Genomic DNA, 18,905 nt, shown 5'->3' on the forward strand with positions numbered 1-18,905 from the left:
TCCTTCATGATGATGCCACCTGCTCCAAAGTGGTTTAAATCTTCGTGCTACTGTACTGACAAAGTGTGTTTAAATAGTTTCTGAGCTCCTGGTATCATCATGAATGATGATGCTGGGAGCTTTAAGGTCCGGTCCGCAGAATATTGTCTGTGCACAGACAGTATTTTGCAGATTTGTGAATGGTCCCTTACTTTTATGCTGCACTCCAGGATCACAGGCCTCATTTCCATACAGGAAAGGGCCAACCATGCAAGAACAAGTGTCTCTAATAAAGTGGCCATTCACACCCGGAAGTCGACATCTATACGTCCCTCTTTTGCTTTCAAATAACTCAGCACATTAGAAAAGCAGAAGTGATCTGAGACATTAGAACGCGGGAGTTTGCTATTTATATGGAAAGTTTAAAGTGTCACTGCCGTTTTTTAAAAATTTTTTTTATATGTCATAGAGACATTTTAAAAGTTTTGATCGGTCCAGGTCTGACCCAGGTTTTCAGACCCAAACCGATTGGGAGAAAAAGCGAGGAGAAGACTGCAGCAGCTTGGTCCACTCGCGTTCTGTGTAAGAAAAAAAAAAAAGCGTCAGGTTTATAATGTAAGGGTCCTTTTACACACACAGATATCTATATCCCCTAAAAAGACCACCAGACCTGACCCAGGTCCCAATAACAAATCCTACAAAAAAAGGGGTCACAACCAATCTTTCAACAATACAAATCACTTTATTGATGTAACATATAAAATCACATAATGGAGTAAAATTATGCGCACTAGAGGTACTGTTAAAATCACAACAGAATAATAAAACAAGGTTGGTAATATTGGCTGAAATGTTCCCGCACAGAAATCACTATATACTCAATATTGCACAATATTAAGTCCCGGATGAACAAAGTGCCGTAGTAAATAGACAGTTCTAAGTTACATGGAAAGTTCAATCCCAAAGACTGCAAACAGTACCTGTTGTAAGCTGCGAGCTGCCACCTCTAACGCACGTTTCGTGTAACCGCTTGATCACAGAGGAGTCAACACACAGATATCTGACCAATTTATTTGACAGATTTTTGAAGCCAAAGCCAGGAAGAGACTATAAACAGGGAACAGGTCATAAAGGAAAGACTAAAATTTCTCCTCTTTTCAAATCCATTCCTAGCTTTGGCTTCAAAAATCTGTCAGATAAGTCTGATATCTGTGTGTAAAAGCACCCTAAGTCTATGGAGCACATAGAGTGTGGAAGAGGATGGGCTGCAGTGCGTCCTCTCTCAACTTGTTCTCCCAATCGGTGCGGGTCTAAAAAAAAACAGACCTGGATCAATCAAAACTTTTGAAATGTCTCTATAACATGGTACACTTTAAGCTAAGGAATATTTCTCTTCTGGAATTATGGAAGATTTAGGGTTTATGCAAATTTGTTTCCTTTTGCCAAAACAAAAACCATGATACAATTTCAGATGTGTCGCACAGACACACGCCAACATCATTGACTCCAATGACTTACATTGTGGTTTGTCAGGTTCTACCAAGGTGTCTGTTGATTTGATTCAATAGCAGTGCACTCAGCCCTAGTGTCCTATCAGAAAGGACATAATCTGTGGCGGAGGTTTCCAGTGCAGGTGTGAACATAACCTGAATTTGCAGGAGATTGCCTTCAGTCAATGAAAACTGCTAATAAAAAAAAGTGACGTCAGGTTTTTAGCATCAGGATATAGGAAATGTCAATGAATAACTAAGACACGTCAAAAGTTTTAATTGGTCCAGGTCTAAGTGTTCAGACCCGTAGCAATCGGGAGAAGACTGCGGCAGCCCCGTCCACTCTCGCTCTGTGTTAGAAAAAAAAAGAGTGAGGCTCATAATGTAAGGGCCCTATTACACTAACAGATTATCTGACAGATTTTTTTGAGCCAAAACCCAGAATGGACTATAAACAGAGAACAGTTAACAATGGAAAGACTGAGATTCCGCATCTTTTCAAATCCATTCCTGGCTTTGGTTTACAAAAATCTGTCAGATAATCTGTTGGTGTAATAAGGCCCTAAGTCTATGGAGCCCAACTAGTTTTTGGGATGCACTGCAGTGCTTGTTCTCCTGATCGGTACAGATCTGAACACTTAGACCCGGACCAATCAAAACTTTTGACATGTCTATATGACAAAACTGACAAAAACTAAAAAATATGACAAAAAACTTTTTTTTTTTTTTTTTTAACAACAGTGACACTTTAAACCCTCCACAGATAGTTCGTCATCCTTAATTATAACCAGATAAGACATATCTAGGTCTGATATAACTGAACCTGACCTTCCTAAATGGCTCTACTAAATAATCTCTAGGTGTAAGAAATGGTAATTGTTATAAGCAGCCATGGACAGAAGTCATAATAGATAAAAACAAAACCAGTCTGTAGTTAACCGAATATCGCCGACAAACACTGAACCCCGCTGAGCCTCCAGCTCAAAATAATTATACCTGCGTATACCTGTACTTAGGGTAAGGTAGTAAGTATAGCATGTAAAATGCTTTGGGAGGGTCTTCAGACCCTTTTACTTTTTCACATTTTATGGTACGGCCTTGTGTTACAGAAATAACAATAATAATAATAATAATACTTCTGCACTCAATACCCTATAAACAGAATTTTCAAAATGTATGTAAATGTACTAAAAGAAGAAAAAACTAAAATTTCATGTGGACATAAGTATTCAAACCCTTTGCTGTGACACTTTAATGTAGAGTTCCGGGGTCTCTCATTTCTATTGATCATCTTTGAGATGTTTCTGTACATAAATTGGAGTCACCTGTGGTAAATTCAGTTGATTGGACAGGATTTGGAAAGACACGCCCCTGTCTATATAAGGTCGCTCAGCTGACAATGCACCAGAGCAACCACCAAGCCATGAGGAGGAAAGAACTGCCTGTAGACCTCAGAGACAGGATTGTGTGGAGGCACAGATCAGTAGAAAGAGACAACATAAAACTTGGTGCGGTTGGACTTTCTTTCCGGTTTTCACCCCATTGACTTGTCATACGGACTGTCAGGATCTTCTGGTGTGTATGGTTTAAACAGTAAACATTGCGCTGTATTCAGAACTCTCTTCTGTCAAAACAGATGGATGATGGCCCCAATGCAGAAGAGAACAGAGTAGGCTTATGTAATATTGCCTTCAGCCAAACGGGTTATACGGAGGTTGGAGTAAAAAAGCCATGTCAAGTGACTTAAGAGTCCGATATATGAAAAATATTATTTAAAGGCAACAAAACTAGTTGCACAACTTTTTGAAAATGTAAAAGCAGGTGGAGAGGTTTGTACAGTTCCTGACATGGACAGAGGTGGCAGCAGAGGGCACTGTTTGGATTGTAAAGAATAAACCACTTCCTGTAGGACATACAGCAGCTGATAAGTACTGGAAGAAAGTAATTTACAAATCTGCATAACTACCTGACCCTAGATAATTTTTAAAATATTTGTAAGTTCAAGGGGTATTACCAATTCCAATGCCATTGTGTATAAGGGAAACGCAAGACTCCCCTGAGCAAAAGAGTAAAAATGGTATCACTGAACAGTAGAGGCCCATCTAAGTATTGTACCTAACCACATTCGTGTCTCCATGGCAGCTGTTTACCTTGTAAAAAAAAAAGTGCAACAGCAACCTACAGGTGCAAGGGCTTACCGTATATACTCTTCCCAGCGTACACACGATAAACACGCTGGGAGGAGTATATACGGTAAGCCCTTGCACCTGTAGGTTGCTGCTGCACTTTTTGTTTTTTTTGTCTGTACTTAAGCCACTAGCAGCATGCAACCTGCAGTGTGAACAGAGTCATAGATGTGCTGCCAAATTTTCCCTTTTTAGCTGTTTACCTTGTGGCAGAAGGACAAGGAAATGAACAATACCACAGGTTGTATAGTCACGGATTGGTTCCAGGTACCAGGCTTCCTTAGGTTCCATTTACACAGAAAGATTATCTGACAGATTATTTGCCAAAGATTTGAAGCCAAAGCCATAAACAGACTATAAACAGATCAGGTCATAAAGGAAAGCCTGAGATTTTTCCGCTTTTCAAATCCATTCCTGGCTTTGGCTTCAAATCTTTGGCAGACCCTTAGCCGTCACAATCCCCAGATCTTATTGCTATAGAGAAGCTTCGGATGTCCAGGCATGATGGGAATTGTAGTTTTGCAACAGCTGAAGGTTCCCCAACCCTGTGCTATAACATACAGTGAGGAGAATGCCCATTTGATATGTGTACATTTGGGAGTAAAAAAGTAAAAGTAACAAGTCTATAAGACAAAGGCAGAGAAGATTTCATTTTATTTGACAAGTCTGTCTGCTCTACATGAACACAACAGAATAAAATAATCACAGCAATGATTACTGTAGCCGGTCAGTGAGTCACTCCATATACAAGTACATCTATATCATCATATACACTATTCTAATGTGTGCACTGCAGTCTCATAGCAGGTACACAGCAGTGGTGATACAAGCAGACAGGATGTGATGTCACATTTACAGCGCCTTCTGTTGGATATTCTGGGCCATGAATTGAGTGGTGACCACTGGATCCCCTAAGCTGAAGCGTGACACAAAGTCATCAATTTTAAAGTTACCTGGAAGAGAAAAGAGTAATATTAATATCCTGACCTCATGGATTGGCCGTTATTCCCTTCTTAGAGACCCCTCTCTATGGCCCATAGCTGCAATGTCACCTGTAAGGGTCCTTTTACACGGGCTGATAAAGGCCCGATCAATACTGTAAATAGGTGTGGATCATTTACTAGGCCTATTATACGGCCCGATAATCGTTTATCAAGGGCTGCACCGACATTGTTAGCAATGTCCGTGCAGCCCTTGCCTAAACAGTTAATACTTTACCTGTGCATGTTCCCGGTGTTCTCCTGTGCTCTGTATGCGTCCCGGCAGCCCGCCCTGCAGTTTCAGAGCAAAAGCGGCCTGTCTGAGCTGAAAGGCTGCTCAGCCAATCACTTGCTGCAGTGGTCCCGGCCAGTGATTGGCTGAGCAGCCTGTCAGCTCAAACAGGCCACTCTGAAGATGCAATGCACGGTGCTGGGACGCATACAGAGCGCAGGAGAACACCAGGAACGTGCATAGGTAAAGTATTAACTGTTTGGGCAATTGTCAGTCATCGGCTGTACATCGCGTGGTCAGCGGCCGATGATTTTTAATCTGGGCCTAAAGAAACGATCAGCTGATTATTGTTTCATTAGTTGATCGTTGTCTCTATTACACCAAGTGATAATCGGACGATTATTGCTCTGTGTAAGGGTCCATTTACACAGAAAGATTATCTGACAGATTATCGGCCAAAGATTTGAAGCCAAAGCCAGGAATGAATTTGAAAAGAAGAGAAATCTCAGGCTTTCCTTTATGACCTAATCTCTGTTTATAGTCCGTTTCAGGCTTTGGCTTCAAATCTTTGGCCGATAATCTGTCAAAAAATCTTTCTGTGTAAATGGACTAATGGGGCCCTAAGGGTAAATTCACGAGTGAATGAAGAAATCTCATCTATATGCTGTGAAGTATTTGTGTGGAAACAGGTATGCAGTGGAGACTGTAAATCTGAAGCAGGTCAATTCTTTTCTGTGGATTTCGCGGCCTCCTCCCGCACCTGTTAGCAGGTGTAAATCATGGCAGAAATCTACACCTGATCAGGAGCAGGTGTAAACTTCTGTGCCCGCTGTACAGCAGGCGCAGGTCCCTCTAGTGTGTGAATCTTAGTAAATCTAGTGGGGTGAATGGACGCTGGGCCTAATAAATGTCCAATGTATGGAGTGTCTAACAGAAAGATATAGGCTAAAATGGTCTTCTGCATCCACAAAGTTAACCAACATTTGGCCCGCCAATGTGGTCTTTAGCAACCACCTACCTAACCAATGCACAGACCATTGCTCAGAAATGGTTTAAACATACTTTCTGCCTGTGCAACTACACACATAGACAGGGAGTGGGGGAGCTGTGGGAGGGGCTGCCCAAACGATCCTTAGATCGTTCGGGCTGCCCATTGAAGTCAGCGGCGGTCTGCTGCTGCCACTCCTATTACACAGAGCAATAAGCAGCAAATCGCTGACATGATCAGTATCTTTTAGCATGCTGAAAGGCCACAATCTTTCGGCTGATCATTGCCTTTCGACATGCGACATAACATGAAAGGATTATCTGCCTAAACTACCGATAATTGGCCATATTTCATGTAATAGGGACTTAAGATTAAGGTGAAGACTTGGCCTTCAAATTCTCTATACCTCAATCTGAACAATTATCTGTAGGATAAGGCGGAACCTCACAGCAAGAGTTTTGGTGCCAGATACCACAGGACACCATAACAGGTCGTGTGAAGCCTATGATTGATAGGTCAAAGGGGAACGTACTGTACGTACATAATGTCTGTTTGTGACCGATCAGTGTACATCACTACTGCATTATTCCCGAGCTTCCCTTACATTCCGCTCTATATTTCTCATGGTACATGGTATGGATGGAGACATGGCGATATCCATACGTACAGTGGAGAAAGGGTTAATTATGTTACCTCCGATAGAAGGAATGAAGAGTATGGTGTGGATATTATACTTTTTTGCCATCCCGGCATTTTTCAGGAAATTCAATTAATATTATGGCAGGAGCCCGAGAGATAAATGGGTCTGCACAGCGGTGGGCGTTATTAAAGCCTGAATTGTTCTGTCCCTACAAGACCCTCTATTAGTCTTACACATAAGTGGACCTCTTTATTATGGGGCCGAGGTACAACAACATTCCTTGGATTAAAAAATACCCAATATTCCATGTCTGGGTGATTTTTTTCATAATTTTCTATATTTAATATTTGAGCTCCCCATCTATGCTCCCACCACACACCATCACGGCTCTATGCTCGGCCCTTACCTTTGATCAGCTGGTACTCTAGGATCGGTGGATATTAAAAAAAAACTCCTGACAGTATGTAAAACAGGAAGTGTGGGCACCATGGATGCGGTTTTGCAGTGAATTATATTCTTTTGTTGAAGTTTACTTCAATGACTGAGCAGTAACGTACCTCGAAATGTCTCTTCAGATGACAGGAGAGCAGGGGAGGAACCTGGGGGCTGCAGATAGAGAAGGAATTGATATCTGTGATATCCAGTGTTTGGAGGGGGGGAGGGACCTCTGTAGGCTGATGAGAAAGAGACGTCTTAGAATAAAATCCTGTATAGGTGTCAAATCTGAGCAGAGAATCCATCCTTATAATTTGCCTTAAAACTGGAGACCTCAAGCCGCCCCTACTCTATTCGCAAAATAAAAAAAAATAGCTGAATCTCCAATATGCCCTGTGTTTACAACTGCGGCCACTATGTAAGAACCCAGCGAGTCAATCAGAAGTCAAGAAATAGGCTCCTCCCATCTGACTATTCTATAACTTATCAGAAATAGTCCAGTTTATCTGTGCCACACAAGCACCACTCATATTGGTATGTTGGTTTCTGGACTCCCAATCACATTTACCACATTACTAACAACAGTTGATGTTAAAACAGATTAATGTTTCCAAATGAATGTCTCCTCCAACATGTTTCACCGTAAGAACAGCTTCTTCAGGTGACTGGGACACAGCATGAATGAATCTTTTGGTTAATTAGTACCAGTGAGAAAGCCTGCTATGTTAGTGAAAAGCGACTATGTACCCACAATCTGACCCCCCCCCCCCCAAACCACTTGTACCTTTGGTTAGCTGCTTTTAATCCAAGATCTGTCCTGGGGTCTGTTCAGCAGGTGATGCAGTTATTGTCCTAAAAAACAAGTTTTAAACTGGTAGCCCTGTGCCAAAAGGCGTGGCCTAGATTGTATATGCAATAGGCTGGCACAACCCTTCCGTCCCTCCTCCCCACCCTCTTCATCATTAGGAATGTTCCAGGCAGATTGTCTACTATTCATCACCTGTGTCAGCATGGCACATGGGCTGGATCGTTAAGGCACCTGTGCAATTTTCAGACAGGAGAAAATGTTCTAGCCGCATTCCTAATGGTGACGAGGGGGGGGGGGGGGAGGAGGGTTGGTGCAAAGTTAGGGCGCAGACACTTTAGGCCACGGCCGTCTGACTCAGCACTGCAAGTTTAAAAGTTGTTTTTTAGGACAATAACTGCATCACCTGCTGAACGGACCCCAGGACAGATCTTGGATTAAAAGCAGCTAACCGAAGGTACAAGCGGCTTGGGGAGGGCAGATTGTGGGTACAAAGTCACTTTAAGAGATGCTAAAAGCAAGAGACTAATGGCACTTTCCGTTTTTAAAGAACATCTAATAATACGAGAGCTTGAGCAGCTGTTATAGGTATTTGCTCGGCTTGTCACATTGGGGGACATTTATGAAGAAAAAATTATAAATGCGGCGCACTCAGAGGCAGCGCCCCCTCTGCGTGCAGCAGCACCCCTAGTAACGCCCCCTCTCCGCCCCACTGGAGAAGGTGGCGCAGATACGAAAAAAATATTCACAAAAATACAGTTTGCGAATATTTTTACGCCCATTTGCCCCATCTGCACCTAAAAAGGCATTTACGCCTTTTATTATACATGTCCCCCATTGTGTCTTGTCCATTGGTTTCTTTGGTATCTGGTTTTACCTTCTATTATCCTTCCTTCAAAAATTTTTCCAGCTAGAAGATCCGGGCCCTAAATAAAAACAGACAACAAAGAGATGAATACCCAGTCTACATATAAGTAAACAATGTGTCTACCTAAACAGATGAAGACTTAAAAAAGGCACAGACTGCATAAGAGCCTACTAATAAATGGTGACATAATGTATGGTATGATGTAGGCCTAGATGGGGGCAGGATGTACTGTCTCATGGATTGTACCGCATCCATCTGCAAACTTACAGCCCTGCTTGAATGTAAGGTATAAGAAAAACAGATTACTGATCTCAGGGAGACCAGCCAAACGATAATACTGCCAGCTGCTAGTGAAAACGCTCAATGCAGTGAAATCATAGGTGCATTGCCCCCTGGGAAACATGAATATGCAAAAGAAGAGCCAGTGGAGCCTCATTGAAGAGTCTCAAAACACAGGACAAGCCAGATATCCCTCTGGGAAGGACCCAGCCAAGGGGTGGCTCCTGTAAGGAAACCACCAAAACCACCATATTAAGTGGCCCTATAAGTCAATGAAATGACAAGAAAAAACCAAGGCAAAGTATCCATCCCTGAGATCAGCAATCTGTTTCTCTTATGGCTCTACTAGGCATTGCTCCCACCTAGCCAGAATCTGCTCCATACTGATGAGGGGCAACACCCCGAAACAGCTGTATGTGGATGGATACCTGGTCTTGGTTTTTCACTTGTCATTACATTGACATATAGGGCCACCTAATATGGTGGTTTTGGTGGTTTCCTTACAGGAGCCACCGGTTGGCTGGGTCCTTCCCCGAGGGATATCTGGCTTGTCCTGTGTTTCGAGACTCTTTAATGAGGCTCCACGGGCTCTTCTTTTGAATGTAAGATAAAAAGGTGTGAGCCGACCCCCCATATTACCCTCATTTCCTTCTCTATACGTAGATAAATTATTGGCACAAGATAGCGGCTCTCCATCCACGAACTTCCCAGTAAGCCTGTGACTAAATTCATGCACGTCACAAGAAATCTGCATTACAACGCATGGAAAAACTACGGGCATTTCATTATATTAAGCTACCATGTAACTATGCGGGTTTTAGTTACTGGTTTTCCAGACATTATTGATAACCTATCAACATCTGTTCGGCATGGTGCCGACCCATCTGCCCATGAGCTACTTGGGTGGGCTATGGCTCTGGCTCAAAATGAACAGGGCTTGAAACAATTGGTTTGTGTATTGGTGGCACCTGGTTACTACGGCTCAGCTCCCACTGAAGTAACCTGGTGCCACCACTACACAACGAATGGCGCATGTCTTCCGACCCCATTCTTTATGTATGTGCTGGAGCTATAGCTCATCTGTAGGAGTGCTAAGTGTCCTACATATTGTTATCCTATAGAAGGTCTGTTTCAGACAAGAATAGTACAGCCTTGCTATAGGTTGCTATAGACCAGGTAGTCTGAACCAGGTAGTAGACCTGGCTGTAGTGTTGCTATAGATCACAGCTGATTGTTGGCAAGACATAATGTGAGGAGCTCACCCTCATAGTCAGAAGTAGAGATGAGCAAATTTACAGTAGAAACAAAGCAAATGGCTTCCTTAGCTCCTTGGCAATCTGCTTATCAGCTGGCTGCCTTTGAGGTCAATGCTGCTCCGCCCCATTTGCCTGGAAAAGCTGGATCCAGTCCTAGGAGAAGTTTCCCAGGACTGGATCCAGCTTTTCCAGGCACCTGGGGTAGAGCAGCAAGGAGCGGCATGAACTTTAAAGGCAGCAGGCTGATAAGTAGATTGCTGAGCTAACAAAGATTCCCTTCATTTATACTGTAAATTCGCTCATTTCTAGTCAGAAGAATGTTACAATGTGTACAGGTGTCCGTGTCATTTTGGTTTACTATGCCTGTGAGGTAATTTTCTCCTGTTCCTGGTCTTTGGAACGGATGATGATGGTATCATTCACATAGATATAGTATCGTATAACCTATACTTTAATATACTTCATATTAGTTGTACAAGAGAGGAAAAAACAGCAACAAAAAACAAACATGCAGAGAACACCAATAAAGACGAGACGCAGAAGAAGCAAAATACGACTGGAGAATACAGGCAGAACAAAACCCAGCATCACAGAGGAAGTGAAGAGGAGTGACAGCAGTGTGGGAGAGCGCTGGGCTGAGGGGGCAGAGGATGCGGCACACAGGGGAACCCTGACACTGGCTGTGTGGGTGTATCCGAGGGAAAGCCCCTCCATGGAGGAACACACTCTATAGTCTGTGATAATGGAGAGTTCATTAACCTGCTGGTGTCCCCTACTCTCTACAGGAAGCTGAATCATTGCAGAATGCAACCAGACTTTATGTTTTCACATTCTCTATATATCTACTTGTATACAGATGGAACCAAGACTGTGCTTTCTTACAAGGCCCGACATGAATCTCAGACCAGGCTATGAGGACATAGGCTATTGTAATCCCTCAGCTATTGTAATCCCTCAGCAAAAGAAGAAAGGACCTCTGACATCTTTCAAGGAACAAGAACGAATACTGTATGGTCTACATGAGAGGTCTCCTGTGCCGGTCTTCATCCCACCAAGGCTTGAGGACTTGGTGGTTCCTTGGGGTTGCTGTGCAGTGAGGACCGTGGGGCCTTCTAAGCACAATGGTAAAAGGTCCAGCCAAAAGGTCCAGATGAAAAGAGAGGGGAATACATTAATAAGTGTGAATAAAGAAGCGAACCCTACACATCCTGTGGTTTACTTTCCATATATTAAGTATTCCTGGGTCATAACTCAACGTACAGGCTGTAACAAGATGCCACAGTCAGGTAGTGTCACAGTCCAGGGCTCCTGCTGGTGGCCATGTCAGGTTGATAGGCATGGTGGCTTCCACCTCCACCGATCCGGCTCCCAATTCTCTGCTGGTTCAGGTTGCACTCTGCTACTTTGGATCCAATGTAGCGTCAGGTTGCTATTACTGCCAGTATGTGACCATTCTGCGGACCCCCATAACCTGGGGATCTTCATGTAGCAAAATCTACTCTACACCTTCTTAAAAGGATTACGGTTGAAAACTAGGAAATCTTCATCTTCAATAACTGTCCTCCCCATATGCATAAATGTTAGGTGTGGCCAAACATCCCTGTGGTCTCTATAGGGAAAGGTAAACTGCAGCCGGACAGCTCTGGCATCAGATTATCTATCCCAGAACAAAAGGGTCGGGCGGAAGAAATTCATCACACTTGACCTTTCCCTCCACCGACACGTGAGAGTCAGGAGTATACTGTCGGTCAAAACCGCTGGCAGTGACCGGAGCAGTAAAAGAAAAGAATCCAGCATTGTAACATCTGCCACCAGAGATGGCGCTCCTATGATGTGGTCTTTGGTCCGGCCCTGTATGGTACCCTGATGTAGAAAAGAAAAAAAAAAAAGTCACTGCTCCACTGCATTATAGGAGCTCAGCTAAGCTGCTAGGGTTGTATCTCTCATCCGGTTTCATGACTGCTTCCAATGACAACCAGCATCATTCTGAATGCAGCTCTGAAGTATAATAGAGGATTTAACTCAGTAATGTATCACTTAAAGGAGAACTCCGGGCAGAAACACTTTCTTTTTTAACTACCTGAAGAGGGGGTGGATCGAAAAAATAACATCTACTTACCTCCCCGGCTCCAGGGCTGGTGGCGCTGCTCTGGTCTGGGGCGGGCCTGTGATGTCACGTCCAGTCTCTAGACCAGGAAGTGCTCGTGGGATGTGGGCAGCAGTGATGGAGCAGGGGAGGTAAGTGGATGTTATATTCACCCACCCTCCCCCGGGCATTTTGAAAAAAAGTGGTCCTGCCCGGAGTTCCCCTTTAACTACTTTTTATGTATATTAATTCTATTTACAAAGCGTAATATGGTGGATATATAACTTTACACATGTAAAAGTATCTTGCATGTTGTCTTAGCTCACAAATGAATACATCACCTGCTAATAAATGGTAACGGAACTATACATTGAGTAACAGAGTAGAAAAAGTTCTGTTCACACTGCAGCAGCTAAAGGCTCATATGTGGCCTGGTCATAATGGAGCAAAAAACAAACAACTTGGTTATGAAGTGGTTAAAGTTGCCAGAGGGTAGAGAGAATAAAGTGTAAAGCAGAGGGTGTCAGGCAGGTTGTGTTTTTCTGCACACAGTCTAATATTAGCTGCAGCGATCAGGCTCCGTGAAACAATGGATCCAGCTGTCTGGTAATCAGAAGTCACAGCTGGCTCGGCTGGGTTATTAAAGTGTAAGCTGTATAGGGCAGAGAGTAATAATGATGAGCTGGATCTTGGGGAAGCTCTTTCAGGCTCCCACTCCCAGGCCACGTGTGACAAGGAATCTCCCACTCAGACACGTAAGAGAAACAGGAGGAAGACCAGGCGTGGGAGACAGGGAAAGTGGAAAGGAGAACACAGGGGAGAGTGAAGAGAGGCAGGGAGAGGACCGAGGAGAGATGGGGGGGGATGCAAGGGGCCAGGGTGCAAAGTGCCTGCAACAGGACGCACAACAAAGTCCTGCAAGAAGCACCCCTACCCGACCACACTGTCTACCCCAGTTACTGAGATCACCCATTATAATGTTAAAACTCCTTATTGACTACTCTAAGCCCTCCATTACCCTCGGAGGCACTCCCCACTCTCCACATCACTAATCCTGATGGTTCCCTTGGTAACTGCAGTGAGTTCGGCTTTTGGGATGAGTCAGGTTGGTGCTGTGAGATTTGCTCCTGCATATGGGACAGGACAATTCTGTATCATCATCATCACCATTATCTCTTATGCCACAGCTTTATGCTCAATTCTAACATATGTCTGGTAGCCGGTAGACATAGGACAGCTACCACTTAGTGCGGCTGTACAATATATATATATTGTACCCACCTACCATCAATTATAGAATTATAAGAAGTCGTAGGGGATTTCCATGACTACATCATACGAGGCAGGGTGTTCTCTTCACAGATCTCTTGTTAAAACTTTGCACTCTTACTGCAGCCCAGCTGCCTCAGAACATCTTTTTGTATGGAAAGGTAACAGATAGGCATAGCGGTTGTGTACCAGTTATAGTGTGCTTTATATTAAACAAAAAAAGCACTGCGGGAATTGGCTAGTCTGTTTAGAGCAGGGATGGGGAACCTTTAGCCCTCCAGATGTTGCAAGACTACAATTCCCATAATGCCTGGACAGCCAAAGCGAAGCCAGCAACAGCCGAAAGGCCAAAAGGTTCCCCATCCCTGGTAAAGAGAAAAGGAAACTGGAACCAGCGAAGTTTCGGGGAAACAGCTACTTGGTAAGAAGGGGAGCAGAATGGCCATTTACCCTTACCACTCAGAAGCTGGAAGGAGGAAAACGTTTCCATTGTCCTTCTTTAATATATGAATTGTGATTATACCCGCTATTGTAAACGAAAAAGTATACTAGAAGTCACCAAGCAGATCCGGAACCTATATCTCACATATATAGTCATTGAACTATGGCATGCAGACAGCAGCAAAAAAAAACAAAAAACAAACAAACAAAAAAAAACAAAAACACTGACAGGTACAAACAACAAGAGCAGAGGAGGGAGTTAGAAAGAAGGAAGGAAGGAAGAACAGAGAGGAGGAGTTAGAAGGAAGGAAGGAAGGAAGAACGAAGAGGAGTTAGAAGAAGAAAGAACAAGAAGAAGAGATCATAGCCCTCCGCAAGACTGAACTTCGCTAGCTATCCCTATTCATTTCCTTACATCCATCCCTGAACACAAAAGGTCCCTGTACACTTTCAATAACTAATGATTGTTGGGCTGTCAGTTATCTCTATTGCCCGCTGCCCATCCTCCCCTTACACGGCACAGCCTAGTGTTCCTGTGTGCTCTATGTAGAGAGGTAAGCCACAGCGAGAGAACAAAGGGTTTGCGTAATGATTTTTCATCACACCCAACCCCCATCACCAAAAACAATCATTTTGGAGAGCCCCATACACCTTAGCTTGATAGGTAGTGGGTTCAACTGACATAGGTATGAAGTGTATAGGGGCCTAAAAAGGTGTACTCCGGTGAAAGTTTTTTTTCTTCAAATCAACTGCTGTCAGAAAGTTAGTCACATGAAAAAGTTTGGGCACCCCTATTAATCTTAATCATTTTTAGTTATCAAAATTTGGGTTTTTGCAACAGCTATTTTAGTTTGATATATCTAATAACTGATGGACACAGTAATATTTTAGGATTGAAATGAGGTTTATTGTACTAACAGAAAATGTGCAATATGCATTCAAAAAAAATTCGACAGGGGCAAAAGTATGGGCACCTCAACAGAAAAGTGACATTAATATTTAGTAGATCCTCATTTTGCAAAAATCACAGCCTCTAGTCTCTTCCTGTAGGTTTGAACGAGTTCCTGGATCCTGGATGAAGGTATTTTTGACCATTCCTCTTTAAAAAACAATTCCAGTTCAGTTAAGTTTGATGGTCGTCGAGCATGGACAGCCCGCTTCAAATTATCCCACAGATGTTCAATGATATTCAGGTCTGGGGACTGGGATGGCCATTCCAGAACATTGTAATTGTTCCTCTTCATGAATGCCTGAGTAGATTTGGAGCTGTGTTTTGGATGATTGTCTTGCTGAAATATCCATCCCTGGCGTAACTTCAACTTCATCACTTATTCTTGAACATTATTCTCAAGAATCTGCTGATACTGAGTGGAATCAATGCGACCCTCAACTTTAACAACATTCCCTGGCCGGCATTGGCAACACAGCCCCAAAGCATGATGGAACCTCCACCAAATTTTACAGTGGCTAGCAAGTGTTTTTCTTAGAATGTTGTGTTTTTTTGCCACCATGCATTATGCCTTTTTGTATGACCAAACAACTCAATCTTTGTTTCATCAGTCCACAGGACCTTCTTCCAAAATGAAACAGGCTTGTCCAAATGTGCTTTTGCATCCCTCAGGAGACTCTGTGGCGTGCTCGCAGAAACGGCTTCTTTGGCATCTCTCTCCCATACAGCTTCTCCTTGTGCAAAGTGCACTGTATTGTTGACCGATGCACAGTGACACCATCTGCAGCAAGATGATGCTGCAGGTCTTTGGAGGTGGTCTGTGGATTGTCCTTGGCTGTTCTCACCATTCTTCTTCTCTGCCTTTCTGATATTTTTCTTGGCCTGCCACTTCTGGGCCTAACAAGAAGTGTCCCTGTGGTCTTCCATCCCATTACTATGTTCCTCACAGTGGAAACTGACAGGTTAAATCTCTGAGACAACTTTTTGTATCCTTCCCCTGAACAACTATGTTGAACAATCTTGGTTTTTAGATCATTTGAGAGTTGTTTTGAGGAGCCCATGATGCCACTCTTCAGAGGAGATTCAAATAGGACAACATCTTGCAAGTGACCACAGGTTCTCATTGGGATTAAGATCTGGGGAGTTTCCAGGCCATGGACCCAAAATCTGTTTTGTTCCCTAAGCCATTTAGGTATCACCTTTGCTTTATGGCAAGGTGCTCCATCATGCTGGAAAAGGCATTGTCGATCACCAAACTGCTCTTGGACGGTTGGGAGAAGTTGCTCTTGGAGGACATTCTGGTACCATTCTTTATTCATGGCTGTGTTTTTAGCAAAGACTGTGAGAGCCGATTCCCTGGCTGAGAACCAACCCCACACATGAATGGTTTCAGGATGCTTTACAGTTGGCATGAGACAAGACTGGTGGTAGCGCTCACCTCGTCTTCTCCAAATAAGCTGTTTTCCAGATGTCCCAAACAATCGGAAAGGGGATTCATCAGAGAAAATTACTTTACCCCAGTGCTCAGCAGTCCACTCCCTGGACCTTTTGCAGAATATCAGTCTGTCCCTAATGTTTTTTCTGGAGAGAAGTGGCTTCTTTACTGCCCTCCTTGAGACCAGGCCTTGCTCCAAGAGTCTCTGCCTCACAGTGCCTGCAAATGCACTCACACCTGCTGCCATTCCTGAGCAAGCTCTGCACTGCTGGTAGCCCGAACACTTAAGAGACGGTCCTAGCACTTGCTGGTCTTTCTTGGGTGCCCTGGAGCCTTTTTGGCAACAATGAAACCTCTCTCCTTGAAGTTCTTGATGATGCGATAGATTGTTAACTGAGGTGCAATCTTTCTAGCTGCGATACTCTTCCCTGTTAGGCCATTTTTGTGCAGTGCAATAATGACTGCACGTGTTTCTTTAGAGATAATCATGGTTAACAGAAGAGAAACAATGATGCCAAGCACCAGCCTCCTTTTAAGGTGTCCAGTGGTGTCATACTTAATTAATCATGACAGATTGATCTTCAGCCCTGTCCTCATCAACACCCACACCTGTGTTAATGGAGCAATCACTGAAACAATGTTAGCTGGTCCTTTTAAGGCAGGGCTGCAATGATGTTGAAACGTGTTTTGGGGGATAAAGTTCATTTTCTAGGCAAATATTGACTTTGTAAGTAATTGCTGTTAAGCTGATCACTCTTTATAACATTCTGGAGTATATGCAAATTGCCTTTTTAAAAACTTTGTAAAAATTTATATTTGTATCATTCTCAAAATTTTGGCCATGACTGTATACTTGTTTCCCCGGCCCCGGGGATGCTTCCTCTGATTGCCATCGAAATGGATGTGTGGCAACTGAGTACTTCTCATCCCCCATACACAGGGGTTAACCATCCAATCAGGAGAAGGGATTGCTAGGCTGACCAGGACCAGTGTAGGCATTCCTTGTCTCCTGAGTGAAGATTATAAAGTGTGCCACCTGCTGGCCACAGATGCATCTGCCGGTGGATAATTTGGCTCTCTGGTTTTGACCCTTTGGCATTTCACCAGTCTTATTTGCTCATACGTGCCAGTTTGGTGTTGACCCAGCCTGTCTGACCTCCTGTGCACTTATCCCAGTGCAGGTACTGTCATCCAGCTGGGGGGGCCACAATTTAGGGTGTATCAAAACGCATCGTTTTTTTTTTTTTTTTTTTAAATGTGCACATAAAAAGTGGTCGACCACTTTGTGTACGGAAAAAAGCATGCATTTTGATACCTTTTTAATTTTTTTTTTTTTTTCATAATGGGAGTCAATGGAAAAACAGAATGCAAACAAGACCATGCGGTCCACCTAATCTGCTTTACATTATTCCCTTTATATGCTTAACTTAGAAGAGTTTTAGGTTTATATATATTCTCATTTTGCTTCTGGTCTTTTCCCCAATAAGATCAGATTGTGCCCCTTGTTCTTGTGTCTTTCTGGATAAGGTTATGTTTGAGCCTTTTTTTTTTTTTTTTGTAGACCATGTTTAGACCTTTTTAACTGTAGATCTGGTTCTACCTATTCATCCTTATCGTAACAGACAATAGACAAGCACTGTGTAGTCTGACCCTACAGTCATAACTGTACTATAAGTCTCCGTATGATGGTAACATGGTGTGTCGGTCTTCATAGTTGTAGATACAACAGTGAGACAAGTTTATTGAAAGCTGCATGACAAGTCGAAGGACCTCTGTTAACATGTAATTTTCGTATAAGGAACTAGAATTCTGTATAAATAGCCAACATATATGGTAAGCTCAGTGATCACTTTACAGCATTGTGCCATCTGTCAGCTGATGGAGTCCAATGGAAATCAATATTAAGGGGGTGCTCTTGGAATAAAAAAAATTATGTATGGCTGGAGGGGTGGTATAAAAAACAAAAACAAAACACTATACTCACCTTCTCCATGCTCCTGCAGTTGCTGCACTGATCCTCCTGTTCCTGCTCATCACAGCTACATCATAGTGATGAGTTGTCCCTACAGGACCCAGCCAGCTCATTTAATCACTGGCCACAGCGACGTGCCACCTAAGCAGCAATTTCTTGTAGGGACGAGACATGACCAGGAACGCAGAGCGCATGTGGAGCAGCTGGGGTGGTTGGTGAGTATAGATTTTCTTTTCTTTTTTTTTTTATCCCCCCCCCCCCCCCCCGTCATATATACTTTTTAAATAATCCTTTAAAACAAACACGTCTTTAGGTCCAATTCATAAACCATAAAATGGCCGTTTTTAGGACATTATATAGTTAAAAAAAAAAAAACACAACACAGACCAAATTACTACATAAGTGAACATAGCCTGAAATCACACTATGATATTTGGGTATTCATACTTTTGCCCATGTAGTGTACCTCCTCAATCATTTTCACACCCGAGGAATATTAGCAGATCATTTTATTAGATGTCTCCACAGCCGGGAGCAGATGTCATAGAGATCAGTGACAATTATGAGTTCTGCGTCCTATCTGCGGCGTGAAGGTGATTTACACATAATCTGCTT

General features: G+C 43.2%; 1 protein-coding gene across 4 annotated transcripts in view; it reads right to left on the bottom strand.

Annotated features, from left to right (window-relative positions):
• Positions 1 to 752: 752 nt before the first annotated feature.
• The window catches only part of PEBP4 (phosphatidylethanolamine binding protein 4), a 41,059-nt gene continuing 22,906 nt past the window's right edge, over positions 753 to 18,905 (bottom strand). Inside the window, exons 4-6 of one of the 4 annotated variants that reach the window (XM_069944769.1) lie at positions 8,613 to 8,661; positions 7,053 to 7,169; positions 4,293 to 4,608 (exon numbers count right to left, since the gene is read on the bottom strand). In XM_069944769.1, coding sequence (XP_069800870.1) covers positions 4,508 to 4,608; positions 7,053 to 7,169; positions 8,613 to 8,661 — 267 coding nt within the window. In that variant the 3' untranslated portion in view covers positions 4,293 to 4,507. Of the gene's footprint in view, positions 1,290 to 1,497; positions 1,665 to 4,292; positions 4,609 to 7,052; positions 7,170 to 8,612; positions 8,662 to 18,905 lie in introns of those variants that run through there. The other 3 variants (XM_069944785.1, XM_069944795.1, XM_069944776.1) reach the window with 3 other exon arrangements.

The sequence above is a fragment of the Dendropsophus ebraccatus genome, chromosome 1 (assembly GCF_027789765.1).
Source record: "Dendropsophus ebraccatus isolate aDenEbr1 chromosome 1, aDenEbr1.pat, whole genome shotgun sequence".
NCBI classification, from domain to species: Eukaryota; Metazoa; Chordata; class Amphibia; order Anura; family Hylidae; genus Dendropsophus; species Dendropsophus ebraccatus.